Here is a 13,830-nt window from a genome sequence, read left to right on the forward strand (position 1 = left end):
GTGCTGCACATCTTCAACTTTTCCACAGACTTTTAAAACTTCAAAACTATTAATTATTAGTTTCTAATGTGATGTCGTAAATACACACATTTTTTGCACTTACATTTCAAACGTTGGCTGAACCCTAAGAGAGATCAAAATAATGTACTATAGTATACTATATCCTTATAAAGGTGTATAAGACTATAACCTTACACCTTAAGTGTGGGCTCAGCATTGCACCCGTGCGAAGCAGGGGCGGGTCGCTAGTTAAATATACACAATTAAATATGTATACTAAAATTAATGATTATTTGTTAAACTGACAACAAATTATATATATATATATATATATATATATATATATATATATATATATATATATATATATATATATATATTGATAACCAGATATTTGTTTATGTACTATGTACTCATATAACAGTAAATTACTAGTATTCATTAAAAAAATTAAGTGTTTTTTTTTAGAGACTGAACCCTAAAACTTTAGCTAGCAACTAAACGACTCGCAGATAAAGCATTAAAAAAAACAACTGTTGTTTCCCAAACTTTACGGCACCGTCGGCGAATTATGAGGTATTCCAGCCTGTTATCAACTTTGAAAACTCGTGTTAACGAAACGGTAAAACATCGCCAATTTTCCAAATGACCGAGGAAGTGTTTTGCTATTGTTCAGTTATTAGAAGTGATATCTGACTCTCAGTGTTGCCAGATTGCGTAATTTATACACTATTTTGAGTAAAAATATTTGTATTCTCGAAATTTTGGAGAAATATTTAGAATAAAGTGAAATGGGCTTGGAGAAATTTGGTTGATTTTTTAAAACTTTTCGGTAATATTTTTAGTACTTATAGGTATATAAGGTACATAACTGCAGTAAAATATATGACTGAATAACAACGCCCCTCCTAAAACATCACCAAAGCCTAACGATTGCCAATCCACCTACCAAGCGTAGCAACTGCTGGATAGAGCCCCTTTATTGTAGAGGCCTATGTTCAGCAATGAACAGTTAACGGTTGATATGATGATGATGACTGAAGGTAAATAACACAAAGAGAAGGAGAGAAACAGTTATCTTTTGCAACATACTATGGCAAAATATAGAAGAATAAATTAAAAACAAAGAAACACAAACAAAGAAGTGAAAAACGATATAAAATTTTAATATAGTAAAATCCTGAAAATCCTACCGATTTGGAGTAAAAATATGTTACATTTGGGTAAAAATCAATATCCGCATCTGGCAACCCCGCTAACTCTAGAAAGTGAAGGACGAGTACAAAAGAAAACTACGAACTAGCAACAAAATAATACAACATTATATATATATATATATATATATATATATATATATATATATATATATATATATATATATATATAAACTCAAAAGCTTGTGTTGTCAAATAATCCGCGGAGAATACGCAGTTGAAGTTATTGACATTGAGTTCAATCTTGAACTTACCTGAAGCCCATTTCTTAGAATTTTAAAAAACAATAATTGCTATACATATTCTGTAAAGTATTACAGTATTGTTCAATATTTTATTTATGTACTAATTTACATTCAATTCATTATAAAGTGAGAAACCTCGCCGTTAAAGTTTCTAAATATCCAAAATATTTAAAAACAATCACCGTAAAGTTAACCAACCATGCAACAAGGGAGCGAACCCTGTAGATTGCGAAAGAATTACCAAAATCGTCTCAAAATTATTTGACTGCGCAACAAAATCACAAAACAAAAAATACAAACAGATTGTGAACCTTCTTTTAGAACTCCCATAAAAATGGGCCAAATTCTCAACAAGTCTCGAAATTCGCCGTTAGACTTTACCTACTCTAATTAAATGTAATAAATTTTGCCCCACAAAAAAATACCGACTTCAACTATGTCAAAACAATTTATTTTGATTTAAAAATCAAACAATCGACCCAAATTTTGATAAAAATAAAATTCTACAAATTGATTTATAAATGACTGAATTCTGATGTAACAAAAAAAAATATGCCTGCAATCGAACTGAAAAGGAAGGAATTGTAAGTAACGCGGACTAAGGGTCACATTGCTAACAATATACCCTGTCAGCTCGACCTCCACGTGGTCCTCCCTGGAAATTAACGTGCTGAATTCCAGGTGTATTCATCACGATGGACTAACTAACTTGCCTTTTCATTCTCACCTATCATCTCTCACTAATGCCCTGCCAGCGTACACCGATAGCGCTGTCAGGATCACAATTCTATTACCATCCATTAAAAAATCCGAACTTAAACCTTCCTCCTTTTTTAAAGTCGGTTAAAAAGCTTCCGTAACATTATCTATTGTTGGAAACGGCTCTCAAACAACTTTGTTCCACTGTCTATCTATCTATATGTGCATACATACCAGCGCAGGTTTCAGAATCAATCCCAAAGAGGAAAGGCCTGCGCCCACAATGACTCGCTAGCAAATTGCACAAAGTGACCCGTTTATTTTGGTTCTACCCACATTATAATCAGAGAGCTAATACCAAATCTATACTAATAAGATAAAATAAGATACACTTGGTAAAGTTGCGTTTTAAATTAAAAAGGATAAAAATTCTTATATATTGAGTGCAAGATTCTTGTAAAACTAACTAGTTACATTCATCCAAGCTCAATACAACCCTGAACCAAGAGTCTCTAGTCAAAGTGAACCTTCAAATTAGTTAAAAGTGCACTGTTAACTGTGTTTTTTTTATACCACTGAGGTGGCAAACAAGCATACGGGCCACCTGATGATAAGCGGTTACCGTAGCCTATGAACGCCTGCAATACCAGAGGTATTACGCGCGCGTTGCCGACCCTGAAGAAACCTCTTTACCCCCCTTTTGAAGAACCCCATGCTGTAGTCTCTTGGGAAAATTTCGGCAGGGAACTCATTCCATAACCTGAGTGTTCGTGGAAGAAAACATCTCTGAAACCGCGTTGTACGCGACCATTTAGGCTGTAGGGTATGAGGGTGAACTCCCTGTCGATGGCAACATGGATGCCGAAAGCATCATATTGAATAATTCCTTTGAGCACAATCCATTGTACACACACGCAGTGTGTAAAATATTAAATAAATAATCTCGGTGTGTGGCAAAAAGTTTATTTACAAGCGCCCCACACTGACAGTACAAAATAGCGGGTAAAGAGATAGTGAATAATAAAATGAAGTAAATCTCACACCGAGCTCCCGGTCTATTTTATACTGTGCACATCAGATATTCAGTTCCGAAGCAAGTCGACCAGAAACCTGCTGATTTAATTTGCACCAGCGTGTATCTATCAAACAGATGTGTGGACCTTAATTGTTTACTCCATCTATAACATTGTACTAATTATATCTAGATTTGCTGTAATCAAGAGATTTCTTTAATAGAAGAAGATGGAATTACTATTTTTTTATTTTTTATACAACTTAGACTGGCAAACAAGCTGACGGCCCACCTAATGGAAAGTGGTAACCGTCGCCTATACACATGAGCAGTACCATGGACATAACAGAGTATACTGTTTCGTCCATGACACCCCCCATGCGTTGCCATTCCTGAGGACTCAGGTGTTTCCTAGGTACTGGGTACGGAACCCAGTAAATTCACTAGTGCTTATGTTAACCGTATGAGGTGATAAGGCACCAGTGACATCCTTCAAATGAAGCAGGTTTTCCGATATTGGCCATTTTATATTTTTTTTTCTATTATTATTAATACTATGCATTTACTGTTTATATGTATTATATATGTGTATATATAGCATATATATTATTTTACTATATTAGTATGTTTATTTTATTTGTATTCTATTTTCCTTGTGTACCTTTTTTTCCTATATCTTTTCTGCACTAGAATACCCACTAATCATTTTCTCTCTAACTGCATTAGCCTGGCTGGAGGAGATCTCTTTTAAAGTAAAGCTCACTCTTGCTAAAAAGTTCAAATCTTTTTTTTAATTCTTATATTATATAGACAGTGTCTCCACTAGAAATACTTTGAGAAAAACGGGTCAACTTTTTCACACAATTTTGTGTGATAAATAGTTATAAGCGATTCCTTTATAACTTCAATATTTATTTTGTCTTATAATTTTGTAATCCTTTTAATGCGTAAACACTCATGTATACCGATAGCGCAGGCGGGGCTACCATTCTATTCTCACTTATTAAAATAAAATCTGTTGTTTTTTTTTTTTGTTATTTTCTGATGCGTGAACGCCGGCCTTTAATACAACAGGTAATACCAATTTTATGGTATGCGTTCTTTAAAGGAAACGCTGAACAAGTAATCCACTGCATAGTCCATTTCCCAATTTCGCTACGAAACACTAAACCTGGCCATTTAAGGAATATCGTGCCTATTTCATAAGCACAGCTTGCAGTTTCAACGGAACCCAATCCACCGATATCGTCCCGGGGGTCCGATACGGGCAGTCCAGGTGAAAACGACACACGATTATGACCGTTTCAGCAGAAAAACCCTTACGACTTTTGGTAAAGGAAGCGAAATTATGTTAGATACTTGGAGTAAGTAATATATAGCAATATCTTATATATTTTAGTTACAATATCTATGTACTGGTTCCAATAACGAATATATTAATAGTCTGTTACCCAAAAAACATATTGCATAACTTAGACATAACTAACTAACATAGACTTTCAACATATTCGAAAATAGATATCCAACCGATATGGGCGATATCGTAATGGATGATGCCATTTGAATTTACTGAATTGTGAATTTACTAGGTACAGAGGAATAACACCTGAGTCCTCAGGAATGGCAACGCATGGGGGGTGTCATGGGCGAAACAGTATACTTTGTTATGTCCATGGTACTGCTTATGTCTATAGGCGACGGTTACCACTTTCCATCAGGTGGGCCGTCAGCTTGTTTCCCATTCTAAGTTGTATAAAAAAAAATTTACCGCCATCAATGTCCAGACAAACCCAGTATATAGATATCGGATCGGGAGGGCGATTTCTTTATATGTATTAAATTTGCACGCGTTTGACCACAATTGCACCTAATTTTGTAACGGTCATTGTAGATCATTTCTAACAAGTTTACTATTTCATTAATTTATTTTAGACATGTTTATTTGATAATTCAATTTTCAATTCAATTTATTTTATTCATTACATTTTACAAGTAACAAGAAGATATCATAAAATATAACAAAACAAAAAAAAATATGAAGCAACAAAATAACCAGTAATAATTGTCAAAACTAACATTACAATCAATTAACAAATGTCATTAGTAAGGCATGAAATATTAAAAGAGTATTTTAAAATTCATCAATTGAGTAGATGCACCTTTCCGACAAAAAAGTATAAAGTTTTATTATATACATTAAAAGAATGACGGCTATAAATTTAAAGTAATAAGTAGTAATTTAAAGTACAAATTGGCAGCCTTAATGTAACATTGCAAGGATTGTTGGAAAATATCAAGATCCTTGCATACATTGTTATATTTTCTGCACATGCGGATAATTGGATTGTGATACGATACATTATCATTAAATAAATAAATAAATATATATATATATATATATATATATATTAATTATTTATCTCTAATTATATATCTAGATTAACTCTTCTATTTAGATATTTAAATAAATTAAATCTATATTATATACTATTAACAATGAACAAAAGAATAATATATGTCTTGTACGATACGTAATTTTACGTAATACTATGTTGAGTGAATGATGCGTATGATAATAACGATGATGATTCTATTATCACACATCATTCAAATCCAATTGCAAACAGCCACTTTTTTTAAAAGATTTAAATGGATTTTATTTAATAACTAGCGTAAATATCATGGAATTTTATCGCAAGCAATAAAGTTATACGTATCAGAGTCACCATAGATATCTACCTATGTTTTTGTAATCAAATTTTACGTGTAATTATTTTGTTAAATTATTCAAATTAAAGGTTAAAATAAAAAATAAATATGTATAATATGTAAAAACAGCGTATAACTCGTTATATTCTATGGAGTTCCAATAAGAAATCAATAAATTATAAGTGACTTCGATAGGTTTATTCGTTAAGTGATTAAATTGTTTAAATTCTTATTTATATTGTCTGTATATGGTACATTCAGGCATGTGTTATACATAGCGAGCGTCATAGCGAGGTGTCGTGTTTAAAATAAGTGGAGATATAGTATTGTAATGGTTTCATATATTTTGAGAGAAGTAAGTATATATGTACATAACTCTTATTGTTACTACAATACTTATATAACAAACATTAAAACACTATTTTCCTGTGTTCTCTCTTCGTTTTCCTTCATCGTTTTCTTTTTTCTGTTGTATGTGTGCTGTTAAGTATGTGTATGTTATGTATATATTTGATTGTGTATGTATGTATGTATGTATATAAGTTTGTATATGATAATATTTCTATAATAGTGCGCCACCTACCCTTTGTCTTTTTCTCAATGTCCTCTACCCAAAGGTTGTCTGGAAGAGATTGCTTAGCGATAAGGCCGCCTTTTGTATCACTTCTCATTAATATTTACTGTATTTGTTATTTCTCTTTTTACTTGGTGCAATAAAGTGTAAAATAAATAAATTAATAAATAAAGAATGTATTCCCCAAAAAAAACCCGACTGCAATTGTGATAAAATCGGTTATTTTGATTTAAAAACTAAACTGCTTATATATTTTTGATAAAGTTTCTGTGAAAGTAATCTGTAAATTTATCCTTTCAAATAAAAAAAAAAGAATTTTCTAAATAATTTTGGAGGTTTATTAGGTTTTTTATGGGTGAAAATGGCATGGTAACCCCGTCTGCGCTATCGGTATACCATTGAGAGGTGATAGGTGAGAATGAAAAGGCAGGTCAGTTAGCCCATTGTGACGAATTCAATGGTGAACCGCGTGGAATACGACCTAATAGGGTATATCGATAGCAATGGGGACTAACCTTCCCATTACTAACAATCCCTTCCCCCCAGAATTATAAGGTAAGGAACATAAAAAAATGCAACCGAATTGAAAGCTTCCTTTATTTTGAAGTCTGTTGAAAAAGCATAGAAATCCTGAAGGATCAGACTCTATCAGACATATATATACATATATATCGCTACCTCCACATTCATCGATCTAATACTATTAATTCTATATTTTTTATATGATTGTATGTTTTTTTTTGTATTTTTTTTACAACTTAGAATAGTAAACAAGCTGACGGCCCACTTGATGGAATGTGGTAACTATCGCCTATAGACATGAGCAGTACTATGAACATAACAGAGTATACTTTTTCGCCCATGATACCCCCCATGCGTTGCTATTCCTAAGAACACAGGTGTTATTCCTCTGTACCCTGTAAATACACGCCATATTCCACCCTTCAAACACGAAACACAGCCATGCAAACACAACTGCTTCACTGTAGAAACACGAATGGGACAGAGGTACCCAAGTAATCGACTTTTGTACAAAGTCTCCCTCTGTATGTATGCTTTATGCGTTTTTTTTATATGAAAAGGTAATAAACGAATATGCGACTCACCTGATGGTACGTTATTACCTAGCTAAGTTATATAAAAAAAAACAGTAAAGTTGAAGACAATATATCAATTGAATATTATTGGTATCATCATAGTGGCTGGTGATGACGCCGCTTATACTTCATCACCTGGCCATTGGTTTTGTACTCGGCTTTCCTGCGATTCTCACTCCAGCAATCACGAACAACAGCGCTGATATCCATGCCACCAGAAATGATGCTTCTTGGATTAGTGAGTACATACATATTATTGTTCCCTTCAAAATAATTATAAGTAATTTCTGTGTACCCCTCCGTTTTATTTATACTACGAATATGGCAAACAAGATTTTTTTACAACACAAGGGGCAAACGAGCATGTGGCTCACCTGATGGTAAGTGACTACCGCCGCCCATGATCACCCACAACACCAACGGCATTGCAGGTGTGCTGCCGGCCTTTTAAAAAGGAATATGCTCTTTTCTTGAAGATTATGTTGTCGTATCGGTTCGGAAATACTGCTGCTGGAAGTTGATTCCAAAAAGTGGTTGTGTGTGGGAGAAAGTGCCTTGAAAAACGCACGGTGGAGGACCGCCACTCGTCCAGATGGTTAGGATAAAATTTTAATTTATGGCGGGTTGTACGGTGAAAATCAGCAGCAGGTATCAATCAGAACAATTCCTCAGAGCACTCCCCATGATAAATTCGGTAGAAGATGCACAGAGATGCAACATCTCTACGCAGTTTCAGTGTACAGTATACTGTCCGTCTGATGGTAAACAATAGACTATAGACACCTGCAACAGTATGGGTGTCACGTACGTGTTGCCGATCTTGAAAAACCCTTTTTGAAGAACCTTTTACTACAGTTTCTATTGTATTCGAAGTTTAAAAGTAGCTACATACAGTGTGTATTATTAAATTCTACCGCATTGACACAAATCAAATGCCACGTACTTCAATTCTTTAATTATTTTATTACAATATATATAATACTTGTAGCACTTCAGCTGCCCGCTAACAACATGCTTTCTAACTGCATTGGGCTGACTGAAAGAGATCTCTGTCAGAGATAACAATAATAACAAAAAACCCTTGCTCACAATATTTATAAATGCATTAACAATGTAATTTACAAGTGCAATAAACTCAAAAACAAATATATGTTTGTTTTTAAGTTAGCTGTCAATGTCTATATTTAAGTAACTTATGATTTTGCTCTATATAGATATCATCAATTTAGTAATTTAAAATTCATAACTTAATAATAATTATATTTCCCTTGTAGGTCCCAGTATAGAATAGGCCACTCCTTCCTTTCCCATGGGTGTCCTAAGAGGCGACTAAGGGAGGACGAATGATGGACAGCAGCGTCCCTATTAAAACATTTCTAAAGCTTAACTGCGGTTACCAATCCGCCTGCCAAGCTTGCCAACTTCTGGCAATACCTCCGAAGAGGGAGGCTTATGTTCAGCAGTGGACAGTTAAAGGCTGATTTGACGATGAATAGTTATCTTCCCTTGTTGATTTCGGTCCTGACCGAATGCCTTTCAGATATATCTGAAAGCCATATAAAGGCAATATATTGCCTGCTGACTTCTAACCTTCATTCATAATTTTAAGTCTGTTACTAACCAAATGGATCTTGTTATCTGATAATAAATAAATTTAAATTAATCAAAATAATATTCAATACATTTCAGCTGCTGCCTATGGCATGACAGGATGTATTAGTTTTCTCACCGTGCCACCTCTCATGCAGATGTATGGACGAAAATTCGCAAATATATTACTTAATACTGCAGTTTTGTGTGGGTTCATCATCATTGCTCTAGCCTCAAACGTTGTTACACTGATCACGGGTCGAGCCATTCAAGGTATTGCTTTTGGAGGCCTGTATATATCGAGCATCTTGGCTTCAGAATATAGTCATCTGAAACGCAGAGGATTTTTTGTCATCTTTAAAGTGACAGCAAGTTGCGTTGGAGTGCTCGTTTGTCATGGCTTCGGTTTTATAATATCATGGAGAAATATGGCTTGGCTGAGCACCGTTCCACCGATTTTAGCTATTTTGGTAACTACAACTTTACCCGAAAGTCCATTATGGTTGGCTTATAAAGGACGTTTCGAGGAATGTGTTATGACGTTCGAATGGATAAGAGGCAAAGACCAGCAAGCTAAAAAGGAACTTAAAGAACTACTAACAGCCCAATATGAACTTCAAGCATGCAAGAATAATAAAGACAGTCTGGCATTACAAATCAAAAAGGCAATAACCTCCAAAAATTTCCTGAAACCTTTTCTAATTGTTACTGAATTACTAATGCTATCTCAAATGTGCGGTAGATATTATTTAATAGCTTATGTTGTCCAAATCATGACACAGCTTACTGGACACGAATCGAAAGCTTTCTATTGTATCATAACTGTGGATGTACTGAAGATATTGGCAGTTCTCTTATCCAGTTACATCGTAAGACTGTTTAATAGACGACTACTGATTTTCTCCACTGGTTTATTGTCTTGTTTTTTATTAACTGTAGTATGTATTATCCAATATTTAAATTGGAAATTCTCAATAAGTCTAGGATGGTCGGCACCTATTTTACTTGTTCTTTACGATTTTATATGTAATGTTGGAGTAATACCTTTATCAATACTTCTGAAGGGAGAAATGTTTCCATTACAGTATAAAGGTATAGGAACATGTGCCTCGGGACTGATTAACGCATTTATTAGTATGGCAACATTAAAACTAACTTCTTCTATGTTAGACATTTTTCAAATACATGGAACATTCGGTGTTTACAGCTCCATAGCTGTGTTATTACTTACACACTTGTATTTTATTTTACCTGAGACAAAAGACAGAACATTGCAAGATATAGAAAATGAATTTGTTGATGTTAAAATTAGCATAAATGCAGAAGAGGTAACTAATAAATTATTAAAATGAAATGCTTAATTTTATTTAGTGAATAAAACTTAAAATTTATCATATATAGATATAAGCTTAAGTTTCCTATGTGTTTTTGTTTTATACCTATTCAGCCCTAAAAAGTTCTTTTTAAATCTGATAGGTTAATAATATTAAAGTATGCGAAGAAATTATTTGAACAGGTAGGAGTTTTTAATGTGCCTGTAATTCTTATCGTCACTACTCAGCTCAGAAAATATAACATAACGACTTCTAACTATATACTACCGCATAAATCATAAAAATAGTACATATTTATTATTAATATTATTTTTAAAGAACTTTCCAAAGGAGGATTATCTCAATTTTCCTCTATATTCCTTTATATATGCTACGCAATATCTTCAGAATTTTAAAATTTATTTTAATATCTCTCCCATATTGATCTCAAGTTAATATTTCAAGATTAATCCCTTTTTTTATAAAACAGACTGTGTTGTTTCTAAAGGAGGAGTTGACTCCTCTTGAGAGTCTCCGAAACTAGCTTGTATGTATAAAACAAGTTATAAAATTGCAGGAAGCAAGTGATAAATGTAAGGAAGAGATCTTTAGTCCTGGATTCACTCGAGTCATTCCATAAGGGACGGCGTGAAGATATATACATATATTCTTTATTGCGCTTATAAATTAAATAGTTAATGCATTTATAAATATTATGAACAAGGGTGGACTTATCTCTGACAGAGATCTCTTCCAGTCAACCCAATGCAGTTGGAAAGCATATCGTTAATGGGCAGCTAAAGTGCACGATAGTCCTTTTTTTTGCAGCATAATGTTAAATTATTAATATTTTCCAAGCATAATTTTTATACTATACTTCAAAACTAAATACAATTCCATTTGATATTAATATTTAACTTGCCACGAATGTAGCGACATTACAATTTTCAATTTTAAATCTCTCATACCTTTACTTTTGAAGTCAAACACCGACCGCAACGGAGTTGGCTGTTCTATAATCTTTTTGGCAAATTCCTATTGAAATTTCATCCTTTTGTAATGTTAACATCGGGGTACAATCAAAGACTGTTCGATCGTGATTTCGATTTTGTAAAGTTTGGATAATAAATGCTCGCTTTTGTTGCTTGATTGAAAGTGATTACAGTCTAACGTTAAGAATTCTCCCCGCAGATATAAATTTAAACAATGTCGCTACTTTTCGTGTCTAATTATAATCGACTTATATCGTTCGATACATATCGAATAGAGGTCGACCTGATAGAGTGTACTGCTAGTAGCGGAGAAATTAAATCTCATTACTAATAATCCCTTTCCCCCACTATATAATAGTTTCAGTATCCACACTTTGTGTGGTCGAGTGTCTAATATCTGAGTGTCTAGTGTCCGAGTGTGTAGTGTCTAAGTGTCTAGTGTCTGTCTGTCTAGTATCTGAGTGCCTAGTGTCCGAGTGTCTAGTGTCTGAGTGTCTAGTGTCTGTATGTCTGAGTGTCAAGTGTCAGTGTGCCAAGCGTCTGAGTGTCTCGAAACTTGACTGAGTGTCTAGTATCCGAGTGTCTAGTGTCTGTGTATCTGAGTGTCAAGTGTCTGAGAGTCCAGTATCTGAGAGTTTAGTGTCTGAGTGCCTGGGTGTCTGAGTGTCTAGGTTTCCGAGTATCTGAGTGTCTAGTGTCTGTGTGTCAGAGTGTCTAGTGTCTGTGTGTCCGAGTGACTAGTGTCTGAGTGTCCAGTGTCTGAGTGTCCAGTGTCTGAGTGTCTGAGTGTCTAGTGTCTGAGTGTAGTGTCTGAGTGTCTAGTGTCTATGTGACGGAGTGTCTATGTGACGGAGTCCAATATCTGAGAGTTTAGTGTCTGAGTGCCTGGGTGTCTGAGTGTCTAGGTTTCCGAGTATCTGAGTGTCTAGTGTCTGTGTGTCAGAGTGTCTAGTGTCTGTGTGTCCGAGTGACTAGTGTCTGAGTGTCCAGTGTCTGAGTGTCCAGTGTCTGAGTGTCTGAGTGTCTAGTGTCTGAGTGTAGTGTCTGAGTGTCTAGTGTCTATGTGACGGAGTGTCTAGTGTCTGAGTGTCCAGTGTCTGAGTGTCTAGTGTATAGTGTCTAGTGTCTAGTGTCTGAGTGTATGAGTGTATGAGTGTCTGAGTGTCTAGTGTCTAAGTGTCTGAGTGTCCAGTGTCTGAGTGTCTGAGTGTCTAGTGTCTGAGTGTAGTGTCTGAGTGTCTAGTGGCTATGTGACGGAGTGTCTAGTGTCTGAGTGTCCAGTGTCTGAGTGTCTAGTGTATAGTGTCTAGTGTCTAGTGTCTGAGTGTATGAGTGTCTGAGTGTCTAGTGTCGAAGTGTCGGAGTGTCTAGTGTCTGAGTGTCTAGTGTCCGAGTGTCTGAGTGTCTGTCTGAGTGTCTAGTGTCTAGTGTCTAGTGTCTAGTGTCTGAGTGTCTGAGTGTCTGAGTGTCTAGTGTCTATGTGACGGAGTGTCTAGTGTCTGAGTGTCTAGTGTCTATGTGACGGAGTGTCTAGTGTCTGAGTGTCCAGTGTCTGAGTGTCCAGTGTCTGAGTGTCTGAGTGTCTAGTGTCTGAGTGTAGTGTCCGAGTGTCTAATGTCTGAATGTCAAGTGTCTGAGTGTCTAGTATCTAGTGTCTAGTGTCTGAGTGTCTAGTGTCTATGTGTCGGAGTGTCTAGTGTCTGAGTGTCCAGTAGCTGAGTGTCTGAGTGTCTAGTGTCTGAGTGTAGTGTCCGAGTGTCTAATGTCTGAGTGTCTAGTGTCTGAGTGTCTAGTGTCTGAGTGTCTAGTGTCTGAGTGTCTAGTGTCTGAGTGTCTAGTGTCTGAGTGTCTAGTGTCTGAGTGTCTAGTGTCTGAGTGTCTAGTGTCTGAGTGTCTAGTGTCTGAGTGTCTAGTGTCTGAGTGTCTAGTGTCTGAGTGTCTAGTGTCTGAGTGTCTAGTGTCTGAGTGTCTAGTGTCTGAGTGTCTAGTGTCTGAGTGTCTAGTGTCTGAGTGTCTAGTGTCTGAGTGTCTAGTGTCTGAGTGTCTAGTGTCTGAGTGTCTAGTGTCTGAGTGTCTAGTGTCTGAGTGTCTAGTGTCTGAGTGTCTAGTGTCTGAGTGTCTAGTGTCTGAGTGTCTAGTGTCTGAGTGTCTAGTGTCTATGTGACGGAGTGTCTAGACACTAGTGTCTGAGTGTCCAGTGTCTGAGTGTCTAGTGTCTAGTGTCTAGTGTCTAGTGTCTAGTGTCTAGTGTCTGAGTGTATGAGTGTCTGAGTGTCTAGTGTCTGAGTGTATGAGTGTCTGAGTGTCTAGTGTCTAAGTGTCGGAGTGTCTAGTGTCTGAGTGTCTAGTATCCGAGTTTCTGAGTGTCTGTCTGAGTGTCTAGTG

The 13,830-nt window shown here is 35.5% G+C and overlaps 1 protein-coding gene across 1 annotated transcript; it reads left to right on the plus strand.

The window, feature by feature from the left end:
* Positions 1–5,861: 5,861 nt before the first annotated feature.
* Positions 5,862–10,545, plus strand: LOC113520083 (facilitated trehalose transporter Tret1-like). The gene is made up of 3 exons (XM_052895260.1): positions 5,862–6,234; positions 7,653–7,788; positions 9,240–10,545. Exons 1-3 carry the CDS (start codon positions 6,211–6,213, stop codon positions 10,490–10,492), a joined length of 1,413 nt encoding a protein of 470 aa, XP_052751220.1. The 5' UTR covers positions 5,862–6,210; the 3' UTR covers positions 10,493–10,545.
* Positions 10,546–13,830: the final 3,285 nt, after the last annotated feature.

The sequence above is a fragment of the Galleria mellonella genome, unplaced genomic scaffold (assembly GCF_026898425.1).
Source record: "Galleria mellonella isolate WM207_F2 unplaced genomic scaffold, CSIRO_AGI_GalMel_v1 utg266, whole genome shotgun sequence".
Taxonomy (NCBI): Eukaryota; Metazoa; Arthropoda; class Insecta; order Lepidoptera; family Pyralidae; genus Galleria; species Galleria mellonella.

Bases quoted from the DNA above. Each gene is read 5' to 3' on its own strand.
- LOC113520083 (XM_052895260.1), top strand. From the start codon at position 6,211: ATGGTTTCATATATTTTGAGAGAA. The intron at 6,235-7,652 runs GTAAGTATATAT...GTATCATCATAG, and splicing joins TTTCATATATTTTGAGAGAA to TGGCTGGTGATGACGCCGCT. The intron at 7,789-9,239 runs GTGAGTACATAC...AATACATTTCAG, and splicing joins AAATGATGCTTCTTGGATTA to CTGCTGCCTATGGCATGACA.